At 42.5% G+C, this 27,098-nt stretch overlaps 2 protein-coding genes and 1 non-coding gene across 4 annotated transcripts in view; all 3 read right to left on the minus strand.

Annotated features, from left to right (window-relative positions):
* The window catches only part of PHLPP2 (PH domain and leucine rich repeat protein phosphatase 2), a 33,001-nt gene extending 26,637 nt beyond the window's left edge, over nt 1-6,364 (minus strand). The window contains exons 1-2 of the mRNA XM_085071231.1: nt 6,180-6,364; nt 5,714-5,958 (exon numbers count right to left, since the gene is read on the minus strand). Of these exons, the coding sequence (XP_084927357.1) occupies nt 5,714-5,958; nt 6,180-6,323 (389 nt within the window). The 5' untranslated portion in view covers nt 6,324-6,364. The remainder of the gene's footprint in view (nt 1-5,713; nt 5,959-6,179) is intronic.
* Nucleotides 6,365-9,992: 3,628 nt separating this feature from the next.
* The window catches only part of AP1G1 (adaptor related protein complex 1 subunit gamma 1), a 35,954-nt gene continuing 18,848 nt past the window's right edge, over nt 9,993-27,098 (minus strand). For both annotated transcript variants that reach the window (XM_085071238.1, XM_085071237.1), the window contains exons 7-23: nt 25,409-25,504; nt 24,858-24,938; nt 24,508-24,606; nt 24,037-24,092; nt 23,162-23,275; nt 19,978-20,118; nt 19,637-19,691; nt 18,444-18,566; nt 18,043-18,132; nt 17,440-17,567; nt 16,742-16,846; nt 16,111-16,252; nt 15,426-15,552; nt 14,885-14,980; nt 14,489-14,649; nt 13,391-13,489; nt 9,993-11,275 (exon numbers count right to left, since the gene is read on the minus strand). In XM_085071238.1, the coding sequence (XP_084927364.1) occupies nt 11,174-11,275; nt 13,391-13,489; nt 14,489-14,649; nt 14,885-14,980; nt 15,426-15,552; nt 16,111-16,252; nt 16,742-16,846; nt 17,440-17,567; nt 18,043-18,132; nt 18,444-18,566; nt 19,637-19,691; nt 19,978-20,118; nt 23,162-23,275; nt 24,037-24,092; nt 24,508-24,606; nt 24,858-24,938; nt 25,409-25,504 (1,815 nt within the window). In that variant the 3' untranslated portion in view covers nt 9,993-11,173. The remainder of the gene's footprint in view (nt 11,276-13,390; nt 13,490-14,488; nt 14,650-14,884; nt 14,981-15,425; nt 15,553-16,110; nt 16,253-16,741; nt 16,847-17,439; nt 17,568-18,042; nt 18,133-18,443; nt 18,567-19,636; nt 19,692-19,977; nt 20,119-23,161; nt 23,276-24,036; nt 24,093-24,507; nt 24,607-24,857; nt 24,939-25,408; nt 25,505-27,098) is intronic.
* LOC146431957 (small nucleolar RNA SNORD71) lies at nt 21,677-21,763 on the minus strand. Its single transcript, XR_014854616.1, has one exon. It is a non-coding gene; the product is annotated as a small nucleolar RNA SNORD71 (small nucleolar RNA).

Below are 27,098 nucleotides of genomic sequence, written 5' to 3' on the forward strand. Positions count from 1 at the left end.
TGAAACACCAGATTTAGTATATTCAGAGCAGAAAACATGTTTTTTGACCCTCTCTTCCCACTTTTTCCAGAGAACCTGAACTGTGATTTTCTTCATCAAAAACAACAGAGTTTCTTGCTAAATTAGAAGTTTTACTTTAGAGAAAAAAAGTATTAGTGTAAAAGATTAAGCACTGAAAATATTAGGTAGGAGTTAAAATAAACTGTTCCAATGGTCCACTCATTATCCACCATTACAAATCCCCATTTTTCATCTAAAAGTGCCTAGCTTCAGCTTGCAGTCACTAGACCTCGACTGTCACCTATTCTTTAAACAGGAGTTTATAAACCATGTCGCTAGACATTTGAAACTTCCTCTTCAAGATGCAGCTCAAGGTGCTTTTAAAATTATTCTTGCAGTAAAGTGGGTCTCCTTTGATTCAAGATGATTTTTACTACCAATTTTTTTTAGTCTATCCCTACTCTGTAAGCACTAGCATGATTATTCTCTGTACCCATGCACTGACCACACAAAACTGCACATACACATTGGTTCTACTCAAATGCTTTTATATTCCTGGATCAAACCTGCTCTTGACTCACTTCCCTTTGATCCACAACTCCTCCTGAACTGCAGCTTTTGGCAACTTGTAGCCTCCTTCCTCTCCTCTGCAGTATTTAGTACACTTGTCTCTTACATAGATATACCCAGTGATACCAAAAAGCAGTGTTCTCCAGAGAATACCGCATGCTAAACCATTTAGAGCAACCTGCTGCACTGGCTTCTCAGTACCCATCCCTCCCTCCACTCACGCCCTCCTGAGTTCTTACTTTTCTTTTAGCCACAGGTTATTAACAGAGCAAACTGAAAAGTGCAAGTTTATGTTTCTTCCTTCAAACATACACTAACCAGCTCCTCACCCCAAACAGAATGCTCACACTGAGTAAGTTTCCAGTCTGTAAGATATTAACCAATGAGTTTTACCGGTTTGTGCATTGCTTTTCTCCCCATGACATCAGAACACAGAACCTCAGGATGTTTTGAGTTGGAAAGGACCTTTGAACAACATCTACTCCAACCATCCCACCATGGACAGGGACATCTTCAACTTGAACAGGTTGCTCAGAGCCCCATCCAACATCTCACTGCAACAAATGACTAATGCCTTTGGCAAACAAGCTTGACATTTTGAAGCATCAAGACTGAGTTTGTTCAGTAGGACCTGTTTTCCAGTAAACTTTGTTGACTTGCATATGTCATTTATATTCCGTGTCTTAATGGGAAATATTTTCTTGTATGTACCAAATCTTTCTGCTTCTTCTCACCTCTTCTCAAGAATAAAAACATTCCTGATTGTTTTTAATGATTGTATCAGAGTATTTCCACTATTACTGACAGCTTTACAAATGTTCTGTGGAACAGACATGGGATAAGAAATTGGTTCAAATGAGCGCAGTGCCATCAATTCTTTCTTTGCAGAGATTTCTTAACTTCAAATGAAGGATCTCAGCTTTTTTTAGGACTATCTATCAAGATTTACAAGCTCAGAGCCAAGCACATCTACAAATATGTAGCTGAGGTTATCACTTAATATTTTTTACTATAGAAACAGATACCAGTGAACACAACACCAAACTTTGAAAAGAGCTGTATGAGGTAATCTTGGAAATTACAAACCTGCGTATCTGTCTCCTATAACTGGCAAGCTACTAGAAACTGGAATAAATAATAGATTGCACTGAACAATGCTGACTTCCAATACAGTACACCCAACATACTGTATACCCTTCAGCATGAAATCCAAGAAGAGTATGAGAGATCTCCAACTACCTTGCCCAAGGTTCCCTTAGCTACCCCTAGGCTCCTATGCTTCTGCCATTAAAGCCTTATGCTTGCCAGGAAACAGTCTTTCCAACGCATGACCCATGGCTCAGGAACGGTAGATGCTTGAGCGTCAATCACAAAAAGAACATTTTAAGTAGTCTGCATCTAGACTTCCCAAGGGAAAAAAAAAACCCCAAAACCGCCCCCCCCCAAAAAAAACCCACTCAAACTTTACTATTCGGCTGCCAAATGGACTGACGCTTTTTTGAGTACACACAGAACAACATGTCTGCACATCAGAATTCAGAAAGAATGAAGTAGAGGGGTAATTTGTGTCGTATGAAAAGCACAAAAGTCACAGTTATACAGGTTGCTCAGTGCAGAGGTACAGTGCTGTGGCTTACCATCCTGAAAAGATGGATACTCTATCCCAGCATATTTACCCTTCTGGAGATGAGATCTGCTTTTTTTCTTTATTTTTGTTCTTCTTGTACTTCAGCAAGACTCAATGCCGCAGGGTTTCAAAATGCTAATTTGAAAAAATCTCCATCTTCTTTCTTGCCCACATAAATCAAACTGATTTGCTCTTTGAAGACATCAGGCACAACGCCCTTGGTTTTGTTTCTTTACTACGAAAGCCATGTACAAAAGGAACATTGGTGGCAGTATCTATTCAAGCCCAAACCTCTAAAAATATACCTCTAGTGCCACAGCACCATTCCTATCTGAAAACCAATCAATGAGTAGCCTATTCTATTGCAACAACTAGGTTTGCTGGTCAGTGACCAGAGGTCAAAAGCCTTCCCAAAACATCTTCTGAATTCTGGGAGCTGTTTGTAAAACATCACAAGTTGTTCAAACCTCACTATGTGGCAAGAGAGTTTTGAGTTTACAGAAAGATCTACATCCAAAAAGTCACAGCAGGCAATGACTGTTCACTCTGGAGAGGAAGCAGGGCTCGTAGCTAGGTATTTCAGTCATGAAGACAGTGTCTGACTGCTTTCAAGCACTTGGCTGTGTGTTGGACCTGTGACACAGGAACACTGGGGTAGAGCTAGGTATGTGGCTAACAACACCCACAGGGGTCTGTAAATATAGCCATGAGCAAATCAGCCCATTGCCTTCAGACCATGCTCACACTGAGAAAGGGGGCAATTCCCTGAGTAGTCTTGGAGACATTCAGGAGACGTGGAAGAATGGATTCCTGGTCCAAGTTCTCATCAAGAGCCATGTGATTCACTAACAAAATCCTGGACAGGCCAACAAAGGGAAAACCAAAGCCAGTATATGGAACGGCAGTTTCCATACAGAATTTGTTCACTAACTTGGTCAATGCAGACAGGTTCCAGAAGTAACAGTTAAATTGTAGTAGAAAAATACACGTTCCTTTCAAGAGAAAGCAAGGTGGCGTGAAACCTAAACTGGCACAAGATCACATTGGAACTGTACAAATTCATCCTGTACCAAACACAATGAGCTCTGAATGCTGGCACGTGCAAAAACATGCAGCTGTCACAGCAGCTGCAATCTGGCACCAGCAGCCCATGACATCCACAGCAGTATCACACATCAGGGACTGAATACTTCCTCTGAATGCAGCAGCGCTCCAGAGCACAGGTGCAAAGGTTAAGAAGACAGAAAAGCCAACAAGAAGTAACAACAGTTGCAACAGGAATTATGAAACTGTAGCTCTCCATAAGTAACAGCCAAATTTTCAAATCTTTGCAGCTTAACTTTTTGCTGTGAGGGGTACCCACACCAAAGAAGGTACCCATGCTATTCTTGCTTAGCCCTTCCCTCTACGTGAAAATATAATTTCTGGATAAAAAGGGATACAAACAGAAAGAAAGATTCTGGCTAGGTGAAAGCTAAAGTTCCTAGAGATACATTGTGGAGAAGAAAAAGCTCTTACAGAGACTGACTTGAATTCACAGAATTGAAATAGAAACACAATGATCACAAGGACATTGCTGAATATTTAGAGTGAATACACAAAAGAGCGTTTGCTATTTTTCCATACAGCTTTCAGTCTTCCAAGTCAGGTGCCAAATCAATGTCTGCCATGCTTTGGAAAGAAAGTTACCTGCTGATATTAAAAGGGTGAAGATTCAGAAGCTGTTTACGAGATGCATATCCTTATGGTAAGATGGGATCAGATACTTAACAAAGTAATTTGTATTTCTGAACACATTATTAAAGTAATCTATAAACTTTGTTCAAGGAAGGAATTATCTCAACAGTGCATGAGGATAATCTTGAGCACTCTGTCATCTTCGTGTGGACATGCAAGTGGATACCATTCGTGTAACACCTTCCTGTTACTAACACAGGTGCTACTGAAGTGATACTGGTAACTCCCATTTCCTTACCAAGAACAACTTCAGTGGAAAGTAATTCAAGGATCTCTTCTGTGGCAAACACACTCTGAGAATTACAAGAAACAGAAACATCATAACCAAGAACTCTTCACTAAATTTTTGACAAATCTTGACCAAAAAGAGTGGGAAAGTAATAATTTACACCTCAGTACTTGTTTCCAAAGCACTGGCAGTAGATCAAATTTGCTAATCCAGTCCAAAGTCTGCCACAAATCAAAGTCAGGCATAGCTAGCTAGCATGAGAAAAGAGATTGAAAAGAATTCAAACACAAAAGCCAGTTCAAAAGCTAAAAAAAGTAAAAATGTATCTCTCTGAACATATCTACAAGCTTTACCTAAGCTTTTTCATGACCTGCACTAACAGGTTTGCTCTTCCTTAAAAATGATGGAAAATCTGCTCACTATTAGGATCCAAAACAAGCCAACTTCCTTACAAAGTTTTCAAGCAACAAACTCTTCAGCTGCCTCAATGGCTTTGTTTAAGTGTCCATCTGTTCTCATACATTATTTCTAACTAATCCATCCCTAATTCCTATAACCCTGACCAGGCAAGGCAAACAGTTCTAAAAAACCTTTTCCAACAGTCAGTTTTAAACAAGTCCTATTCTCTCTGCATCTCCCACCACTGGCGTTCCCACCCCATTCCAGAGCAAACACACATCACAGTTTTAAAATTTGGACCCATGCGACTTGTAACTTTCATTTCAAAAATCCAGCCCTGTTCAAAAAAAAAAATCCAGCCCTGTTCAAAAAAAAAATTAGCCCTGTTCAAAATGCATTATATCTACTGCTTAGCCTTTAAGTAAGGAGACCACAGCAATTATTTACCCCAGAGAACAGCAGTGCCAATTTTATAACTGAATCTTAAGTTCAGAAGAATCAGTGCAAAGTCTCAATCCTAACAAACCGAATGGGAACCTGTAAATCTAGAGGAGTCCATAACACAACATCAGCATAAAGTTCATGCACATTAAACCCACAGCCACCTATTTTCGGCCTAAATTGACTTCAGGCATAAAACATACCATCTGATGCTTAAACATTCTTTATATAACTCTTGTTACACTTCCTGTCTGTCTTTAATTATTTAGCTGACACGTCTTCTTAGCAAAAAAACTACTAACGTGTAAATATTACATGACATAACTGTGAAAGTACCTTATTTCATTGACTCTAAATAACTGTTTACAACCCCTTAAATACATCAGGTTGTCTGGACGCTAAAATCCCCATAACACAGAACATAACAAAGGAATATATGAACAGGCACATCTACCCAGAAAATGAGGACGTATTTCTGGCTGGAGCAACAAACCCTCCCTGTTAAAACACATAACTACGAGGTGTGTAACCTTTATTTCACCACAATACTTTTACGAATTGCATGACTCAAGGCAATACCTGACTGCCAGCTACTACCTCTGCCTGTTCCCTATTTGCCCTGCCAAAAGGCGTAGGCACAACGGTGAACAGAGCCCTGCAAACCTATACAAAATATTTTTCAGTCAGGTTTATCCTTTCTCGGCCCTCACCTGACCAGGTCTCCATGAAGCTGCAAAAAGAGGCTTTTCCTTCCTTCTCCATCACAGATCTCCGAAGCTTGAGTGTCCACTGTGCAGAGGACCAGGCGCAAGTCCGAAGGAGCCGCAGCCGCAGAGTCTCTTCCATAAACATACACGCAGCCCCGTCCAACGTCCCCTTTCAGCCAGGTCCTCTCACGGGAACCAACCCGGCTCCTGCTCTGGCAGCTCCTGCTCCCGGTACGCTTCGCGTTCCTCTGCAAGGCAGCCGGACCCGAGCGTCAGAATCGCCTCCGGCCGCAGCCGCACTCCGACCCGATCCCCACAGGCCGCAGCGCCGGGATTCCCGTGCCGGTCAGGGAAAGACCCGGCCCCGCCCGGCCGCCCCACGAAGGTCGCGGCGGGCAGCGCCCCCGGCAGATGTCCCCACACCCCACCGAGTCGCCGGGAGCGGCGGAGGCGTCGATTCCCTCCTCACCTTCAGCACCCGGATGCCGCCGCGGTGTCCGGCCCGGCCCCCTCGTGCGCCGCCCGGCGCCGCCGCCTCGTCCTCCTCGGGCTCCTGCGCCTCCCTGGGCCCCGGCCCAGCACTCAGCCGGGGCCCCGGCCCGGCCTCCCCCATCGCCGGCCGGACCGACGACCGGCCAGCCGCGGCCCCGCCCCGGAAGCGCGCGGGTCGTCCGGCCCAGGCCCCGCCCCCGGGTGGCGGCGGTAGCGCGCGGTCTCCGGGCACCCCGAGCGCCGTGTCTGTGTCCGTGTCCTTCCACCAGCGAGAGGTGCCGAGTGAGAGCCGCTCGCCGGCCTGCCGAGGAGGAGGCAAAGCTCACCTGAACGCTGGAAACGCAGGTGTCACCGCTCGCCCTTCACATACGTCCAGGGTCTGTCACCATCAGCTCCCCGCGGCTGGAGGTACGCTGCACAACAGCCGAACATCACCATGCCTCCTGCTGCCCTTGCAGGTCCATCACGTAAGCTCTGCCAGTATTAACTAGTGGCTGCCAGTAATGATATAATTATATACTAGTGGCGTCATCATCTACTAACGACATCATTATGACACAGTTGGCAAGACTTTGAGTAATGCTTTAGGGCAGCCACTGCTTATGCCCCAACAGGATCAAGCACATTAAAAAAAGCCTCCCACCTTCCCCACAGTGAAATTACATGTTAGAAAACACATGAAAAATCACCTAGTAACTTGTGACTCTGACTAGAAACTATCATAAAGTAGAACCTCCCCACAGCCACACGTCCGGACAGAGATACGATGGCAATCCTTGTCCCAGAGGCACACTGAGTATAAAAGGGGTATTTTAACGAGCTCCCAGAGCAGGCTGCAAACACCAGGGAAAAACCTTCCTTGCATTCAGATCCCACCACACCTTTCTAGCAGCTGGACAAGCATTGCTGCTAGTAACTAACAAACACGCTCAGGATGGTATTCCACAGGAACTGCTCAAATGTTTTGCAATTGTCCACTCATACTGGTCTCCAAAATTTCCTGTAAAGTTTTTTTCAAAATCTGGCCTTATTATTTTGCATCATCTGACTTTGCCATGGCTAAACATTAAGAATCAAAATACTTTATCCCCGCTGTACTTGCAGAAAACAACAAGGCACAGTTTTAAATCATTGAATATTGACTCATTTTATTAGTCACTTCATGATTTGTTTCAACCAAAAGACAATACACACAGCAGAAATCTAATGCATCCCATGTAAATGTTTACATCCGTTAAGCTCCTCACTCACCTATGAGTCGGCATTTATTTAAATCTTTCACATCTCAAAAATAGGTCACCAGAATTTTGAGTGCCACCAGGTGTCCTGCTCAAATGGCACGTTTTCTCTTTAAATTTGGTTGGGTTTGTTGGAGGGTTGTATTTTTGTAGTTTTTCGTTTGCTTTTTTTTTTCTCCATACTGTCTAAGAGGAAGGATGGGGCTCTATGTAAAATTTAAATTACAACATCAGGAAAGAAAAAGGAATATACAGGAATAGAGTGAAAATTCAAAGGGAAGCAGTCCAACAGCTCCTTCCCTCAGAGCCTCCAAGTAGAAAATGAACACATAAAAGTGCACCAGCATCACTGCTGCCATGGCTCACAGCTAGTACCAGCCTTAGGGAAGGCTCTGGTACCTTTCCCAGCTGTTTCAGTATCTTCTGAGTTATAGATCCAAGGTACTATAAAGGCAGTCCCCTCTCATTGCTATTGCTTCAATAGGTTGTTCAAGGCCATATTTTGTGCCATCAAAACCTGGACAAAGTTGACTCTTAGGACCTTCCAATGCCTCCTCCCCCTTCAGGCCCATTACGGCCACTATTGTTTCTGTCATTTTTTGACTCAAAATACATTCACTTGGAAAACCAGACATCCCATATCTCCCAGTTCCAAAGCCTTCCATGCAGATACTAGTAAGCCGTGAAGTCGGTATCTTGCTGCCTTTATATCCCCCTTACACTGAAGCAAGGAAAATGTTGACCAGACCTGTAAGAATTGTTGCATTCAACTAGCAGGAAGAGGACTCAGTCTATGCTTAGAGTGCCTCAGATACACAAGTACTCTCCAGAGGAAAACGACAGCAGTAGCACAGAGCTCGCAAAGCACACAGGGGTCAAGGAGCAAGCAGCATTATCTGGTATTGCAGATGGGGAAGGTGTGAAGCTTGGCCTTCCTTCTTTATATAATGTCAGCATCCATCCCTCAGTGAGGAAGGGAGAGCTCCAAGGACAACTAAAATGTTTGGCTGCTACAAAAGAGTACCTCATAGCCAAGGGATGGCTTCCTGTAAAACATTCCAGGTGCACGCATCGCCTCCTCCACCTTGACTCAAACACATGACCAAAACACCCATTTCCCCACAGACATGGTGCAAGCGTGGCTGAAGGAGCCAAGAACACACAAAGAGTTCACCCTGCAAGCTTACCAGAGACTGACAGCAAACCCCAGCTGCTCTAGGGGACAGAAAACAAGCATGACAAGAGGGACAATATACACTGTTCCCAACTCTGCTGCAACAAACTGGCCAGGCAGGATTCCATTTTCTTCTTCCTTCCCATCTAATTTCCTGCACCACTGCTCTTTCCCAGCAAAACCAAAGGGAGAGTGAGGCACGGTGGCTTTCAGTACGAGTGACCATGTACAACTCTGTGAAGAGAATGGGAGAGCTTATGAGGAGGTCAGGAGCCAAGGCAAAGGCTTCCCATTAGCTTTTTACCTGGGATGCCCTTGGAGCTCACTGGGGTATGAATTTAACATGCTTAGTCTTCAACATTGAGTTTGAGCTGGTGGGGCAATGAATAGCCACAACTGTAGTGAAAACAATTAAGCTAAATGCTCAGCACCACATATTGAGCATGATTCATCTATTTCCTGCAAAACTGCCTGTTTGATGATGCTTCTAGGTAAGTACAGGATCTTTCTCACCACTGATAGCCAAGGCCATACCACAACCCAAAGTTAATTTTAAGGAAATCATACATTGTTCTTCTGGATTTTATAACTCTATGCTGATGCCAGTTCCAGTAGGAAAAAAGCTCTTAGCTAATCCAAAGTCCCAAACCAGTTCAATCAGTAAGGCAGCAAAAATGCCCTCCAAGAGAAGATAACTTTACTCCACTGTAAATGGACCAGCACTTAAATCAGTGACAGTCAGTCCTACATGATATTGCTTAATGCAGTTAAGACCAAAGCAGACTGAACAACCATTAGTGGCCTCCTAAATTCAATGCTCCCAATTCAAGGGCAGAATAGGTCTTCAGTTTTCCCTAAGCAGACTGTGCACCACACTTACAACATTTTGGGCAAGTACTGGAGCCCAGTGTTAGCACTTCTGTAGACACAAAAAGCTATGTCTCAGCTTGCCCTCAGAGCACTCAATGATTTGGAAAGCCCTAGAACAGAACTCAAGCAGAAGTGGCCAACCTTCAGCTTATCAGCACACTCACAAATTAAGATCTTAAGATATTGCCTAAGATATATCCTGAAGAGCACTGAACATCTGAACGGTATGTCATACAGCACTTTATGTCTGTCTTACACATCACCTCTGAGAAACCGCCCAGAGCTGCACCACCTCCCAGGAGTTCCCACAGGGACATCCCTGAACACAGCTTTCTGTGAGCTCAGAGGGGTAACTAGACCTCATGTCTTTGGATCCAAATACTCAAACAACTGACTTCCGTTCAAAACAGAGTTTACTTACTTTCAGTCTGAACCTGAACTGGGCCATTATTCTGAAAGGGGGGCAAGGAGCAAGGATCAACTAAGTAAAAAAATGGGAAAATGTCTCTTTAAACTGCATGGTCTTTATTTCAGTGCCAATATTACAGATACAACACAAATATCCCAGTCAGAAGTAACTCAAATGGAACCCAGGGGGTCTACAACAGGCTCTGGAAATTAAATCGGGGAGAAATTCTGGAATAACCAGGAAGAGCAACTTTGCAGCATAGTCTCTGATGAGTCTCCTGGCAGGAGCAAAACCCTTGCCAAAAAACTGATCTACAAAATTGAATGTCTTTTTTACCCATACATGACAAAGTTGAAAGACTTTGAAACCGTCTGTGGTAGAAAACCAGTTGCTCCTTTTATCTCTACATCTCTCATATCTCACTTCACTTTCTGGGGGAGCTACAGAAGACTCTATGTATCTGCACGGCTGTAGCTACTGATGGAAAGAAAGAAAGAAAGAAAGAAAGAAAGACAGAAAGAAAGAAAGAAAGAAAGACAGACAGAAAGAAAATTCCAGTGTAAGGTCTTCATTTCCAAGTACAGCACCAAAGCAATTTTCCCAACTCTTACCAGCACCTCTTCTGCACTGTGTCCCAGGTTTGCAGATGAACTCCAAAGGCCTCACTTGCTCTTGGTATGCATCACATAACTATGAGGTGGGTGTATACAATAATGCACTGAGTAGGTCATAGGAAGCCTCCAGCCCCTTAAGACCTAGCGGATACAAGAAGAAAGAGGCAGGACAGCCTGACATTCCCCAAGACCCCATCTGAGTCCCAGATGAAAATGCCTGAAGGAATCCAGCTAGAAATGAATGCCAACACGCCTTACCCACCCCAGGGAAAAAAAGACAGCAGAAAGAAGGGGCAACTGCTCACTTGATGCAGAGAGAAGAAAGTTTCCCTGCTAGAAATTCCAGACCTCCAACCAGGCTGTGTTTCTTTTTGCGGGGGAGGGGGTGGGGAAGGGGAGAAGGGAATGTTGCTTCTGGCTGTGAATGCATGTGTGAGGGAGTGCACAGTAGCCTCCACAAGCCGCCAGCCTCATCAGCAGAGGAGAGATTAGTCTTAACAGATATGCTTCAAAGTCAGCAATCACTTCAGGAAAATTCCTCCTCATCAGCAGATCTCATTTGTTCCCCATGCCCATGGTGCAGTTTGGGGGATTGCCAAGGATCACAACCTTCTTCCCAGAGTTCTTTTGATTGGGTGGGATGAGAATAAGAATGGTGCCAGAGCCTCACTGCCAAGACTGAGGGGGGAAGTTGTTGACTTCTGCTAGATCCTGCATTGCTGAGCCCTTGTGATTATATGTCAACTTGATCCGCATACGTAGTTGTTGCTACAAAAGGGGAAAAGAAACAAACACAAACAAAACAAATTCAGGTCTTCATTAAAGGTCAGAGAATCCCACCTCATCCAGTTCCCTTCCCTTACCCCATGAATACTCAACACAGACCTTTCCTGAAGACAAGAGCTTGCTGGGAGTATGTGCAGGATGAGCTATGACACTGCAGATAAATGCTCAATTTGGTAGGACATTGATTGGCCACAGTAGTTCTCAGAACAGATACAAGCTCTTAGAAAAGCTATAGCACAGCTTCTCTCTCTCTGCATTGGCCCTGTTCTTGCAAGCACTGAAGTCCTTAAATACAAAACTAACTGCCTTCAAATTCCAGTTAACAACAGAAGAGGGCAGGAGGCAGACCTATACTCTGCTGCACTGCACTTGGGCTTGCAGGGAGAGATGGTATTTCCCAAACTGCCTGTCCACTCAATGCAGCAGTCTGGAAACTTGAAGTACTGACATCTCAGCAACACTGTGAGGAAACAGCCTACAAAGGACTGGAAACAGAATCTCTGAAAACATTCCCTTCTGCTCTAAGTAATTGGTGGAATAGCTCAGAAGTCACTTTACACTGTCATTTGGGTGTCACCCAGAAACTATGCAGCCCTTAAAAACAGCTAGAATACAGCATGTTCCAGGTCAGGTTCCCTATTCTCCTCTCTCTCAAAAAACCCAAAAATGAAAAGCTAAAATTTGGCCATTTCTGTCTCTTTTCTCCACACCGACAGGCAAATATACAAAAGGGACAGGAGAGGGAAGAAAGGAAGACAATGACTGTTTCAACCAAGCTCACAATAAAGAAGTTATGCTGTATCGCTAATAGATCAACATCATCACTGTCAGTTTTTGGTTTATTTGGTGTTTTGGAAAACTAGCCATTAGTTTCAATCCAACATGATGGCACTATTTTCCACTTCTGTACTCTGAAGTGTTCCTAGGAGTTGTGGTGTTTCTACAAGAAAGCATGCCACTACCTAGGTGTGCTCACCTTGTGGGTCCCATCCTGGCACGTTACAGGAAAACGCCTAAATCCTCCAAAGTTCAGAAAGTAATTTTCAAGGTGATAATTGAAAGGTGCCCTACAGCACCACAGAGAAACTGGTATCAGATGTATCTAATCTAATCATTAGTCTTGTGGCGTAATACAGGCAGAAGTGAGCAGACTACATGGAAATAAAGGGAGATGCATGGAAATCACAAAAACTATGCAGTACAAGACTGCCATTCGGTGAAACTTGGGCTGAAATTTGTGGATTTTTTTTTCTCACTTGCACATCAGTCTAGCAGCAACACTTTACATCTAGAGCAGTACATAAGTGTTAACCTATGAAAAACTTCAGATGTTTTAAGCTTCTAGAGTCATTTAAGATCGTAAGGCTGTCTCTCAAAGGACGAAATGTGATCTCAACTTTATTTTTCTTTCTGATGCCATCTGAGCACTTGCAAACCCTCTTAAGGAGGACGTGTGGGCCACATCCCTCCCTCCCCTCAAGTCTGTTGTGTCCCAGTCTTGAAGCCTGTCTCTGAAGGCTGTAAAACAAATGGAATTACAATTACATCACACCTAAAGATTCTTTCCATCAACTATTTAAAACTACACTCATCACATTAAAAACAAATGACACCACTTGACAATTTTAAGAATATGGATCAAACTTTTTTGTATAACAAAAAATATACTTTTTTGCATAACAAATATTTCAAGTAACACCGCTGCAGATAGCAAGAACAAATGTTGAATATCTTTATACGTTAAGATGCTTGCCTTCCAGACATCACTTTTACAACCTATAGAAACACCAAGCTGAGCTCCTCTGCAAAGGCCATTTGAAAATTTAACAACCACTGTGATGCAAGACATGAATGAATTCAAGGTAGCAAAGGTGTTAATCTGATTTAGCAGTATAACCAAACAGAAGGCTAAACCTGTATCCAGAAGCTCCTGTGTTTTTCATAACTTTTTCCTAACCCTAACCAAAGTGACTGCCGTGAAAAATATATCATTCACTACCATCACTCCCTACCCCTCATCACAGATGCACCCCTGACTGCCACTAAATGAAAGATTACAAGACAGTATCTTCAACAATTCTTCTTGGAATCACTCACCTTTTGTGGATTCAGGACTTTAATGACCTGTGTGATGGTCCCAGAGTTAAATGCAGGGATGACACTACTGCTGGGAGACAGAAGCTGCAGCTGAAATGTCTGAAAACAGGGCAAAAAGAAAACAAATTAATGCTTAATCAAGTAAGAATACCAAGTGACTTTTTTGCACTGAAAGAAAGCAAAGAAAATTAAGAGTTTGGTTTCTGGCCCTGAATAATCAGTTCTTGAACTCCCTATCCTCTTCTTCCCTAAGAACAACACATCCACTGGCCCACCTGCTTTCTGTACAAGTAGGATCCAGGTAACACAAATAACAGGAGGTGAGGGCTTACTGCAATGTACAAAGATTAGCAGCAGTGCTTTCATGTGTTGCACTCGGAGGAACAGTCAGCACATCTGTAACTTCAGGAGACCTGTTCTTTCCCTAATTCCTTCCTATGGCAGGTGTAAAACCTACCTGAATCCAAGTAAGAGGAATAGTAATTCCTTGAAGTGAATGTACTTTCCAAACTTGGCAAGCATTCCAGTCACATGTTGCTTCAATAGTCTGCTCTGCTATAAACTAGGCAATATCCGTCTCCCATATTTTGTGCTGCAGCTGAGTGCAAGGGGAAACAATTCACTTCTTTAAATGAGGACTGACAGTATTGTGTCACCATATTGTGACTCATTTAAATTTTTATAAGCAACTGATAGCTTAGAAAGATTTTTTTCTTCCATGTATTCATAGCTCCAAAGAACATGGTATATTCCTTAGAAATAAGGAATAAAGGGTATGATTAGTGTCTCCAAAATATTGGTTTTGACCCAAATGGGTTTTATATACAAGGTTTAGCAATTTTTCTAGAAAGTGGCGATTTTAAAACACGATTTTGTCCAAGCAGAAGTGGTCCAATTTGATAGGAATCAGTGTTCTATTGCATTTACAACGTGTACTTTGAGACTGGAAAGAAATTACCTAACTGGGCCCTAAGAGATCCTTGTAACAGTTCTCCGCCTTGTTTACCTTGCAAGTTTCTATCTACATGAAAGCACCAATCAGGAAGTGTTTGCAACTGGCCCTCAGCCTCTCACCGTAGTTGCCCTAAGTGGCTCTACCTTTGGTACTGCAGCTTGGAAAACAAAATCTGTCATATCCAGCTCTGTGCTGTTGGAGGCCTGTATCGTGATTACAGTGACACTAGGATTAGTGTTCGACCTCTCAAAGGTGAAGTCAATCTTCAGCCCATTCTTGTTGTATGCAGTAATGGAGGGGATTCCTGCAGGGAACAAAAAGAACCAGCAGACCTACAGAATCTGGAGATCATTCTCAACTTCATAGTATGCATTTACTTTACCCCAGACTCTTCTGAAAATTAAACACACCCCCTTCTGTTCCAGTATCCATGCCACACATTCAAATTGCCTCCCTCTTTTCTTTTTTTCACTATTCCTTGTTTGCTCTTCTAGTTGGGTATTGGAGCACTTTAGGCAAAGGATTTACATGTCCCTAACCTGCAGCAATATCATTGAAGAGAGGCTGAGATGTAAGTCCATCGAGCAGGAACGGAGGCTGTGCTATCTGGGGTGCAGGGGCAGATACTGGAGAACCTACAAGAAATGTTGATGGATTAATACTTGCTTCAGGAAATGAAGAGTAATTGCTCCTTTGCCAAAGACCGACTGCTGCATATTGTATTTCTTTACATGAAGCTCTGTAAATCACCTGTGTTGTCATCCTCTCCTTCTTTGCTTTCAAGAACTGGCTCCTCTTGCACTAGCAAGCATTCAAATGGAATGAATTCCTCACATCTCACAGTTCTCTTTGGAAAGGCTCACAGTATTCCCAGACTCAAGTGTGAAAATGCTTGCCTCACCAGCTAATCATGCAAAATCAACTTGTGACTTCATTGCCTGACTCTTACTTGTATGCTAATATGGATCTTGATAAGAGTACGTGTAAAAACTAGGACTTAACAGACAATGAAGAAGTAGCCCACCCCCATCCCATCCCAGGGCTGAGAATGTAGACTTCTAAGAAATGCAGCCTGCTCACCTGTTAGGTTGAGGTCTCCCAGGAGGTCAAGCAGCTCCCCACCAGCAGAGGCTTGCTTGGTTGTAGGTGCAGTGGGAATTACAGGTGTTATATCACTTCCCCCCAACAAGTCCAATAAATCATTTGCCTAATGAGAGAGTGGATGTAATACTTACATATATTCAACTTTCTTCTAGTTTCCCTTGCAAATGCAGTGTATTCTATTTGCTCTCAAAATGAAGACCACCAGAATTGATGGCCAGTTAGATGGGTTCTTAGTTTTGCTATGATCCCATGCCCCACAACTGATCTAGTTTCCATGCTTGAGGGACCAAAGAGATAGGGAAGGACTGAGCTCATGCACACTAAGACATGTTGCGGAATCACCTAATATTCTGAGTTGGAAAGGACTCAGAAGAATCATCAAGTCCAGCTCTAAAGTGAATGGCCCATACAGGGACCAAACACGTAACCTTGGCATTATCAGCACCATAACCAATTGAAATAATCCCACCCTGCTCCTGAGCGGCCTACAATGACCTGTCCCATTCTGGATATTAGAGCCATCAGAGCAGAGGAATGATGCAATCATCACCAGTCAGAACCCACAGAGAAAGGGAAGGAGATGGTCTCAGTTAACTGTTTGCACTGGCTAGAATGTGGTCTGACTGGGAGTGGAAATTTATCTTGCGTCAGTTTCTGTTACCTGGTTAGCAGACTGCAATCCAGAGGGTGGAGGTTTGGTTTCTAGCACTGCTGTCTCTGTGTCTCCGTTGGTCTGTACAATCTCAGCAGGGCCATTTGTGGTGACTTTCTCCATTACTGGCATTCTCTCAAGCAGTGCTGGCCTGAAAGAAGCTGACATAGTTACACTGTGCCATCTTCCTGGATCCCAATCCAAATACTTATACATTCAAGAGCTGATATATATAGGACAACCTGCTATTTCCCTTGAGGTCCAATGCAGGGGAACTGTAAGAGTGTATGACTGTTAGAGGTGGTCAGAAGCAACCCCTGGAATTCTGTGCCAGTGTAAATACACAAGTTGATTGCTAAAAGCCAAACAAGCCCTCCTGTCTCCTGTTTTCTCCCAGTACCTGACAAGCTCAAGCTCAAACCAGGACAAATGTTTTGGCAGAGAAAGCCTCTGATCACAGAACAGTATCACAGAATATATTATGTCCTTAAAACATTCACTAACCCTGTAGAAGGGGGAGGGATTCTAGTTCCTCTGTAACCCTACCAAAAATCACCAAAACTCTCATACCAAGTGTCATCGACAGGAGATCAGAGCAGAGAATGATCCTTTTCAAACACCAAAACTCATCAGCCCTTACCTCATGTGATCATATTTCTTGAAAAGTGCATTATATTCCACAGCTCTCTGCTGTAGCTCCACATCAATGCTGCTGCCATAGATGGAAACTACCTTCTTAATGCGACTGTTGTGGGAAAGGGAAAACAAACACACCACAAAATTAGCAGCAATAAGCAAGGGATTAGCACATATCCTGAAGATGCTACCTAGTCTCTGTTCAACAGGAGTCCCACGTAACTCGTGTAAAACAGCTGTCTGTGCAGTATCCATGCAACATCCATATCTGAACTGTCCCTTCACAACAGCATTAGCAGGTAATTAATTCACCACCTTAGGGTATAGCATAAAAAAAGCTCAACTACCCACACTGAGAAGCCTCCAATAGGAAACAAGGGTACTTTTCTCTCCATCACCTGAAAAAGGAACCGGTAAGAACAGTCCACTGAAAGTAAGGACTTCTCTTCCCCATGAGTTTTCAAGAAACAACAATATGGATTAAGTCCCCACACAGCAGAGGGCATCCATAGAGAAAACAGTACACACAGCAGACATCTTCCCCTCTGTGAGCAAAGGAGGACTTGTAAAAGCCAACAAATAACAGGATGACTCTTGTAAACCATGAAAGCAGAACACGTTCAAGGAATACTCCTTACGAAGACAACTGATGTCAGTTATTTGAACAAAGTCCTGTGCAGTATACCACCAATAAGAACTCACTTGACAGTGCAGGTGAACCTTGTGGAAAGCTTCATGATGGCAGTGAGAGCATAGCCTCGTGTCACAGATGCAGACATATTAGATATCAAGACGCTTTCTAAAATATCAAGAACTTCATCCTCTGTTACCTGAAAAGGTACAGAGAGGTCAGGCTAAGACAGAGAGAAGCTTACAGCAAGCTTTCCCAGAGCATAGTGTAAAAACCTGCCTCTGGCACCTCCTCTGCAACTCTGAGCCTATAGCATTATGTTCAGAGTGTAAGACATGCATCCAGGTGGAAATCTCATGGTATGAGTTTTAAAAACAATTCCTGTTCCACATATTGAAGAGCCTCTTTATCACTGAAATACACAGCTAAGACCCTAGCAGATTCCTTCCAAGCCAGTTAGCACTGAAACCACACCACTCTTGTAGCAGCACTCCACAGAGCCAGTGTTTACATAGCCCATGCCTGCAGCAGGGGAAGGAGATTCCTGTCCAGGGTCCATTACCATCATGGACATCGGTGCTAGGGAACTGCTGACAGCACTCCGTTCACATAGCTAGCATCAAGTGGGTCCAGCCTGAGCCAGGTGTACAGTTGCTCTTCTTCCCAGTCTATACCTGTATTGGCTCCTCCTCTTCACACTGACCGGACACTAGAAGATCTCCATACTCTCCTATGCACCAGGAGGCCACTTGTACCAGGGGTTGCTGTTGGAAGAAAAACCAGAGAAGCGTCAGAGCTAAATGGATGCCTGTATGATAAATTAAACCATCCCCATTTCCAAGAGCAAGCGTAGCCTTGCACAGCAGAGGAAAGAGGAATATCTGATTTGATCAAGATTTCTGTAAGAGAATTGGAGAAACTAAAATGAACATGAACTTATAGAAGACATGCCTGCTCAGTAATCTCTCCCTTGGAGCCATATAAGGTGATGTTGGCTTACCTTGAGATACTTAGTAAAGATGCATAATTATTGCAGTACAACAAGGAAACTGAAGCTGGCCACATTTGGTTTTACCTGAGAGTAGTCCCCAAGGATGGCTTTGTAGAGTCTCTGCACAGTGTACGCATGCATCTCCACACTATTAGTTATTAACTGGATCAGATTCGGAACAGCATCATCACGAACATAACTTCCTGCCTGCAATAACAATTGTTAGGTGATACTATGAACCTTCTCAGTAACACTCAGCAACTGTGATAACCTTCACAAAAATACTGTTGTGCATGGAAATAAAAACCAACCTTCTCATCCATGAGTGTTTTATGGCTGATTTTGAGCAAGCTCAGGGGGGCAGAAGTACAGGACAGCACACTTACCAACAAACAAAACTATAGTCAAAGAAATCCACACTATAGATACCCTGAAACTGCAAGAGGATGGAGTGCAGGAATTAACACAACTTTGTAAGTGGTTTCTCTAGCAGACAAAAACTCAATTACTTCATTGAAGAAAGTAATCTGAGAGCAATTCTCACAGCCAACCTTCCAATGGAAATTAATTCTCAGTTCAGACGAATATACTTTTCTCTGTTTCAGGGTGACAAAATAGCACACCAGCCAGACTTACTTCTTGATGAACTTCTCAAAATTGAACACTCATACTGATAAATCTCTTCCCACTCCTTTGCCTGAGAGAACACACTGCCTACCCAAATTACCAAGATCTCTTCCCTCGGTTTCCAAAACACTACTCCAGTTTCAGCTCAGCTGTGATGTTTATAGATAAACTCATGTAGATAAAGAGTAATAATTAAACCCAAAGAACTAGAAGGCTGTTGATACAGTTTCATTAACAAGTTTTGATAAACTCAACTTGGAATAATTCCAATAAACTCCTTCACCCCCTTTCTCTATGCAAGTCACTTAAGGCTGCATTCACTCTCCTCTGAAAGCACTGTATATTGGAATCACTACCAGAGTTGTCCTTAGAAACAAATGTGATTACTGCAGTAGAAACACTCTGTTGCACACTGTTACCCTTGTATGTTTCTGAAATAGTACAATTCTTCTAAAAAACCACTCAGTGATCCAACACAGCTAGTCAGAAATATGTAAACTCAGCAAATGTGACTATCATAAGTATACTCCCTCTACGTATTTTAGCATTTGTTATCTGCCAGCCTTAAGAATCATCTCTAACTTGATGGTAACTTCCTACAGAATTAAGAAAATTTTACGTAGTCACCCAAGAGAGATAATTTCACTTACCGTTGTTAAGACTCTCATAATTGTGTCTATGTGCCAGCGCTTGGAAGGAGCATATCTGACAAAATTAAGAAAACAAGTTAGAGCGATAACTGCCAGTCTTCAACATCAGAAAGAAACCCACCATCAGAGCCTCCCCTTTCAGTCACTTCCTGGCCCACTGCTTCATGAGGAGGGACACCAATACTCAGGGAGGGCTACAACTGACAAACCACACACAGATATGAACAGAGATGAATCAACACATTCTCTCCTGGGAGCAAGGAGGGGGAGAAACAACACACAAGGTGCTCACAATCCGGAGGAAGTACCAAAAATTATTAGCAAGTAAAGTGACTCCATACTTTTCAGCTGCAAGAAATATTCCAGATGCACAGTCTGCCTTGAACTCTGGTTCACAGGAATCTAGGAAATACAGTAACTCCTTCATCATTCCACGGACATTGTTCCCATTAACAAGAGCAAAACTCAGTTCCATTGCGCGCCTAGGGCAAGAGACAGAAAACCAAGCAAGTAACTTCACCTAGCAAAGGAAGGAAAAAACCTCAAGTCCAGCTACAAAAAAAAAAAAAAAAAAAAAAGCAGTTACCCTTTAATTAAGAAGAGAGCAATACTTATTAATCCTGTGAGAACAGCCCTCCACATTAAATGTACCACTGCTTCCTTGTTCACAGGCAGACAATAAACATCCACTCTCCAAAAAATTGAAGGGGAGTGAGGCTATAGGGTGTTGTAGGAACATCTATCCATATGTTAAGGATAGCTTAAGGCTAGCAGTATCTTCTAAAAACCAGAGTCCATAAGGATTAAAGTCTGCCTGTCCAAGTGCTTGTAATCAGAATGCAGGTCATTTCTGACACATGACTTCAACAAGTTAACTATGCCTCAACACACCTTCTCCAGCTTCAGGAATCCAGAAGAGACTCATTTCCAATTCCAAATATTAGAGGTTCAAACACAGAAGAGATTTAAAATATTAACTGAGATGCTTTACTGTATCCTGTTGGATAGACTACATAAGATTTCTAGAAACCAAAGCTACCCTGGTGTTCTGTTTATTCTTCCTCACTACAGACATGCTGACACCACAACCAGTCAGAGTATTAGCTCCTTGATATTCCTTTTTGTGCACATTGAGGCTCAGAGGCTACTCTCTGGCCCTTCTGCTTGAAGCTGCTGTAGTTGATTCTAGCACAGGCCTCTCATTCTTGTGACATTTTTTGGATGAAGTCTACTAACTTCAAATGTGATTGATTTCTGCACAACTTTGCAACAGTTGTATTAAAATGCATTAAAACAGGCTCACTAAACAACCCTGACTGATTTCTAAAATTACATTGGGCACATGCTATTTGCTCTCAAGAATCTGAGAACATTTAGACAGCACTGCTTCTCAACATCTTCCTAGTTATCATAGTAAGGATTTTTACAGAATGGTGAATTGTAAATGCATTTCTTTGCTCTTTACCCAGCTAATACCCAGGGACTGAGAAGATACAGAGATATTCAGAATTAGGGTGGAAATACCTAACTAAATTGTTACCTTTTAACATTTAAATCTGTGTCTAGTTCATGACCTATACCATCACTAGAATTGTTTCCATCTTCAGCTAGTTCCCAACTCCTTACATCTGACCCTACTGGGTCACATGTTTTCCATGTTTATGTTTAAAATTTCAGTCACTATAGCAGATATATCAATACTGTAAGCTGCACAGGAGTACACTGTAGTCTTAATACCAGGCATTTATCTCAGCACATATTGCTTACCTTCTGTCATATTACATGTTTCCTTTGTCATGAAGCTCTTAATCATGTAGTTTGATCAAACCAAGCAGACAAAAAAGACTTGAATTGAATGGCAAAGCCATTCAGAATTTTACTACATGGACCAAAGATACACTGCACCAGTTACAAGCCAATGAGCAGAGGCCATGCTTCAGATAACCAAAACCAGGTATCACGTCTTTCCCTCAAGTCCTTGAAGCTTGCTACCTGGGGACTCTGACATATATCCAGTCACTATAATGCTTCAATGAAGACAGTGCATTGTCAGCAGCACGAGTGTCAGCATGGCAACATCGTGCTCTGCTGATGGATCACTCAAAGGCTTCATCCTCCAACAGCACTCAGACACGAAGCTCAGTTGTTAGTAGCATACCTGTGTTTTCCTAGCAGGAAACCAATCAAATGTTTTCATTGCCTTCTACTCAAAACCTAGATGAGGCTTTGCTGTTCCACAACCTAGTGCCATGTTGGCTCTGACACCAAACAGAAACAGCAGCCTGACTTGTTCAGCATTTAAGATACAAATTTGTGGTTTGGGATAGATTGTGACTGTAAAAATAGATTACGTGATACCCATTACATAGCAGTTAAAAATAAGTTTCGGAAGAAAGACAAATCAAATTTCTTTAATTTTGTACACATATTAGTCTGAGCAGTGCTGTTAAAAAAAGCTAGATCTGATTCAAAGATGGGCAAAGTTTGAAGAATGCCTATCAGAACAAGTATCTACAGTATATCAGTTTGAGTAGATGGAAAAAAAGAGGTTGAACAATTCCGAGGGTACATTCATGATGTGATGAGTGCTCAATGAAATTCTGGCCTGTAGCAGACAGATTCTACAAAATGCAACAGGAGAAGTTCCACTGTCCCCATCACTGCATGCTGTAATGCTGCACTGAGCTCAGACCTTTCTCTGTAACTCAGTAACAGAAACAATAATGAGGAGGAGAGTTCTGGAAGAAAGAACAAGGAATTCACCAGCTGAAAAGACTCAGTTTAGAAGAGCAGCCGTCCACATAGGCTGGGCAAAGGTGACATCAAACAGTTCAAGCATTTCCATGAGTGTCAGAAACAGGAGAAAGTTACTATCAATAAATAAAAGGAACATAACTGAAGTAATGACAAGAAACAAGAAGAAATTAGGACTGAGTACAAGAAAAAAAGTATTTCTGTAATGAGAAGTAAGGTAGCAAGCTTTCCTATTGCCCAGAGAAGCAGAAACACACCACTATTTAAATGACAAATGAAAACCAAGAATGATAAAAGGATGTGGTTTGTAAGCAAATTGTTTGAACAATCAAGTTATGACTGAATTTTGCCACTCCCTAAATATCTAATGTGGAACACATTATTTGGATGATGTAACACTGCTTCAAGACAACATGGCACTGCCTGCTCATCTGGGAAAGAAAAACAACATGAAGCACATCAGAGTAGGTTTGATCACGATCATAGGGCACAGAGGCTTTCCATCTTGCTGAAAGCACACAAGTCTGATCTCCACCGATACTGAATTTTGGAAAAATTCAGGCGAACAGAATTTATTTTTTTCCCCAGGAAATGTAACCAAAGAAGGTGGGTGCACATCTTCATTATTTGCTTTGAATTATGAACCTTATTATACCTTCATACTAGTCTCACTTACAGTTCCCCAGGATTATTGTCATTTTCCCCTATGCCCAGCTCACCCTTCCACAGACTGTCAACCTCAAGAGTTTATTTCACTCATAATTTGAATACCTTTTAATGGAGACATCCAGATCCTTCAGGCAGTCCACAATGGTGCTTCGGTGCCGCTGTACTGCATTATGGTCTGTCTGAACAGTTTTCAACAATGACGTCAAAGCTACATATCTGCGATAATGCGATAAGGACATAAGGCAATCAGCAGCTGACAGCAGCCGTTTAATTTCTATGTACAGACTCTCCCCTTGCCCCAGACTTAGTCTAATTTTGCAACAGAACAGAATTCTCTTGTACTTAGTAATGAAGGCAAATAATACAGGGGACTTACCTGGCCTATCTTCACAGGCAAGTTACCACACCAAACTGTAACACACCTAACAACACTCCACTGCCCAGACAAGCACCTGTCCCAAGCACCTCTGCAGATCTTACATTCAAACTAGCATGAGCCAATTCCCAAGGCTAGAGTCTGCAACCCATATCATGGTTTGCTATCCAACTGCCTAGAGATGGAATTCAATTCTAGCAGTTTCAGCAATTCCACGTTCTGATTAATAGTGACCAGAGCACAATTGAACTCCCTTGTTGCCACCAGCACACAATTAGAAAAATCAGTCTTTGCCTAATTTATCAGATCTCCAATGCCAACTCTGATTTAAATAGCACTGCAGACCACTTGGGACAAGACAGAAGATTAAGAAATCACATGTTGATAAATAGATTATACACTCAAGCTTATCAACTAAGAAGGGCAGGGTCACAGTTAAGATTTGCATGGAGAAAAGAATGAACCAAGAAAGAAGCAAGCTCAGCAGCCACACTAACCCCACATGGTCTCCTGGAAAGCTCTACTTCAGCATCATCTTTGTGTAATTGCTTCTCACACATTTTAAATTGGGTGTTGTCAGAACACACTTTGTACAACTTACCTAATATTTTTGTCGTTGTTTAATAAGAAACGGCCTAGGATGTTAATGGCTAAGACCTGCAGAAAGAGTTAGGAAAGATCAGTAATCTAGAAGGGCTGCTGGTCATCTTCCTCATTTCAAGAGGACTTCAAAGGCAACATGTCAAAACTAGCACTGCAGTTCTTAGCCAAAAAGAACTCTAGAAGCTGCCTAAGCAGAGGAAAAGCTACGAGAGACATTGCAGGCTCTCACTTGCACTCAGTACATGCAATCTGCAGGAAATTTTGCCTTTTAATTTTTGTTATTAAAAAAAAAAACCACAAACATCCTCCCTCCCTCCAAAGAAGCACCTTCTCTGAAAAGGCCACAGTCTTATCTAGAGTCAGCTGCAGAGCTATGTTTTGGTGAAACAACCTTGCTTCACATCCTCCACAAGAATTACTCTAATACAATCCTAGGAAAAAAACTAAAGCCATAGCAAAGGCAACTTACTCTCAGGCCACTCTCAGATTTTATGTCCATAATAGTCAGCACAGTTTCATAGAGAATGGCATTTCCCACATTTTTACTTGTTTCTGTATTAGTGGCAACCTGGAGAAAGGAAACAAAATAAAAACTCCAACAAATTCAAATAGGCCCCCTTTGTGCTGCTCTGCAGAACAGGCAGTGAAAGTAACCAACCCCCAGAAAACAGCATCACATTTTTGAACATGCATCTCTTTCAACAAAATTTCACTCAGCATGGCAAGAAGCTGTATCCTCCGCAGCGATGCTGAATCCAAATTATTAAGAAACTAAGAGGAAGTTTAAACCACTTTAAGTTTAAACCTTGCAGGCCTCACCTGTGCAAGTATATCATTCATTGCTTCACTAGAATCATCATCGTTTCTCCCTAAAATTCTTAGTAACCGCAGGATTCGTACCTATTTGAAAAAATAAAGCAAAGAAAATCCTGGATGGCAGTGTTTGACATGGGGTCAAAGTGGCAAAAAAGCAAAACAAGCTAGTAATTTCCATTCTTAAGCAAAATGCTTATCCCAGGTAAGAACTTTATCAACAAAAACAGGCTTCTGCTGTGCTTACGTTCTTCCCACTAGCCAGAACTGTTCAGAGTCCCATCACTACCAGGCACAGCCTTCCAAGACCAATATATTCTGCTTCTCTCTTTTGTCATGTAATGTGATAAGGCACTACAACTGCTGGTTAAACTAAGGCGGCAGGTGTCTTTCACTAGGGCAGACAAAGATTATTTGCACAATCAGCTCAAAGGAAGACAGAAAAAAAAAAATCTTAAAATCAACAGAGGTGTGGAGGTAACCAACTCATCACACCTAAGGCTCAGAACACAGTCCTTGAATTAAAGCTATCAGTCACTGTTTCCATCAGTTCTTACCTGCAAAAAGGGGTCACTGATCCCAGACACATCATGCTCTGGTGAGTATCCAGACATGATAAGGTTCTTCAGAATACGAACTAATTGGGGAACAAGCTGTGAAGAAGAGAGTTGTGCTATTTGAGGGTATTGTTGTTTCCCCCATCCCAGCTTTGAAGCACACATCCAAGAACAAATCTTGTATTTGAAAGCAAGTCAGTCTCTGGATTCTTCCACAGAGCTTAACCTGCACACATAGAGCTGATGCTGTATGAATGCCTATAGCTTAGCTAAGACACAACTAGTAACAGTTAAGATGGGACCAGAGCACCACATTGTATCTTTAAAATAGTAAATCTGCATTTGTGGTACCGTGCAAGAAGAAAACCAGCCTGGTTTCCCCATCACCTCTTTTTCTTCCTACCTTTGCTTTCAGGAATTACACACTCCTCTGTGGCTAGCACAGGTTTTCCCATGAGAAATTTTCTTGTGTTTTATAAATAAAGATAAAGTTTGGACGTTGTTGGAACAGTGTCCCAGAACTTGGACAGTGCAGGCCTGGCCAATCAGGCCTGGGGGAAGGCTTCTGACTGACCAATCTGGGTGACTTTTGAGAACTCTATATATGTGATGAAATCAAAACAATAAAGGTCATTCCTTCTTGCCACTGAGAACTGGTGCCTTCATTACTCTGCTAGCTGCTCAACAGCGACACTCCTCTGAAAACGTGAATTTCACAAAACACACAAACAAAATGAATCCTGAATTTCCTATATCTGCCTTAAAGAGGAAACTGAAGGGTGCCACAACATCTTCCCTCCAGACACAATAACAGACAAGTGGAGCATTCCTGGAACCCTGATTAATGTTTTCTTTGCCTTCCAACATGCAAGAGTTATTGGGACCGAGGACATAACAAACAAAGGGAAAACATGGAGATCAGTTGAGGGCCACCCCCACAATCTTCTGAGTACAAATTACACCCATGAAGCATATCAGCACTGCAGCTGGACTGGGTAACTCTTCGCAGCACAGAAAACCTTTACAGGCAGCTAAATAACTGTCTGTCCTGCTCCCTTTTGGGAATCACCCAAAGTTGCCCCGTATTTCAGGCAAAACACAAAGCCCAGTTTCTGATAAGAAGAAAGCCCAGGGCTATAACTTGCACAGGCACAAAAAAAGAACCAAAAAAAAAATCAAAATAAACAACTCCCTAAAGTATTCCTCAAATGAGGGAGAACTTGAGGAAAGCAGGCTGATGTTCACAGAAAGCCACAGCTGAGATTCACGGCTGCCATGGGTGTCGAGGTTTAGTGACAAGACCAGCACACAAAGAGCATTAGACAAGTACAGATGATCTAGCATGTTGCATCAATCACAACTGTGTCATTAAGAGGCACTGCCTCACAAGGGACAAACATCTACAGATTCAAGGCAAACATGCACCATCTAGAAGAATTAACTCTTACCTTTTCATTCTAACTCAGCAGGATTCCAAACAGACAAAAGGGACAAAACAGACAAAGCAAGCATTAGGGACAGGTCAATGTTATACCATTCACAGCATAACTACAAGAAATAGCTAGAAAGAACATACCTAGTAACTAAATTCTGTGGACTCGGCTCTTCTCTCTTTTCCCACAACTATCATGTTAACTGAGCAATTAGTAGCAGGGATGGTACCTGACAAATGAACCTCATCCAACTTTTT

Source organism: Lichenostomus cassidix, chromosome 11, assembly GCF_008360975.1.
Source record: "Lichenostomus cassidix isolate B80296 chromosome 11, HeHo_3.0, whole genome shotgun sequence".
NCBI classification, from domain to species: domain Eukaryota; kingdom Metazoa; phylum Chordata; class Aves; order Passeriformes; family Meliphagidae; genus Lichenostomus; species Lichenostomus cassidix.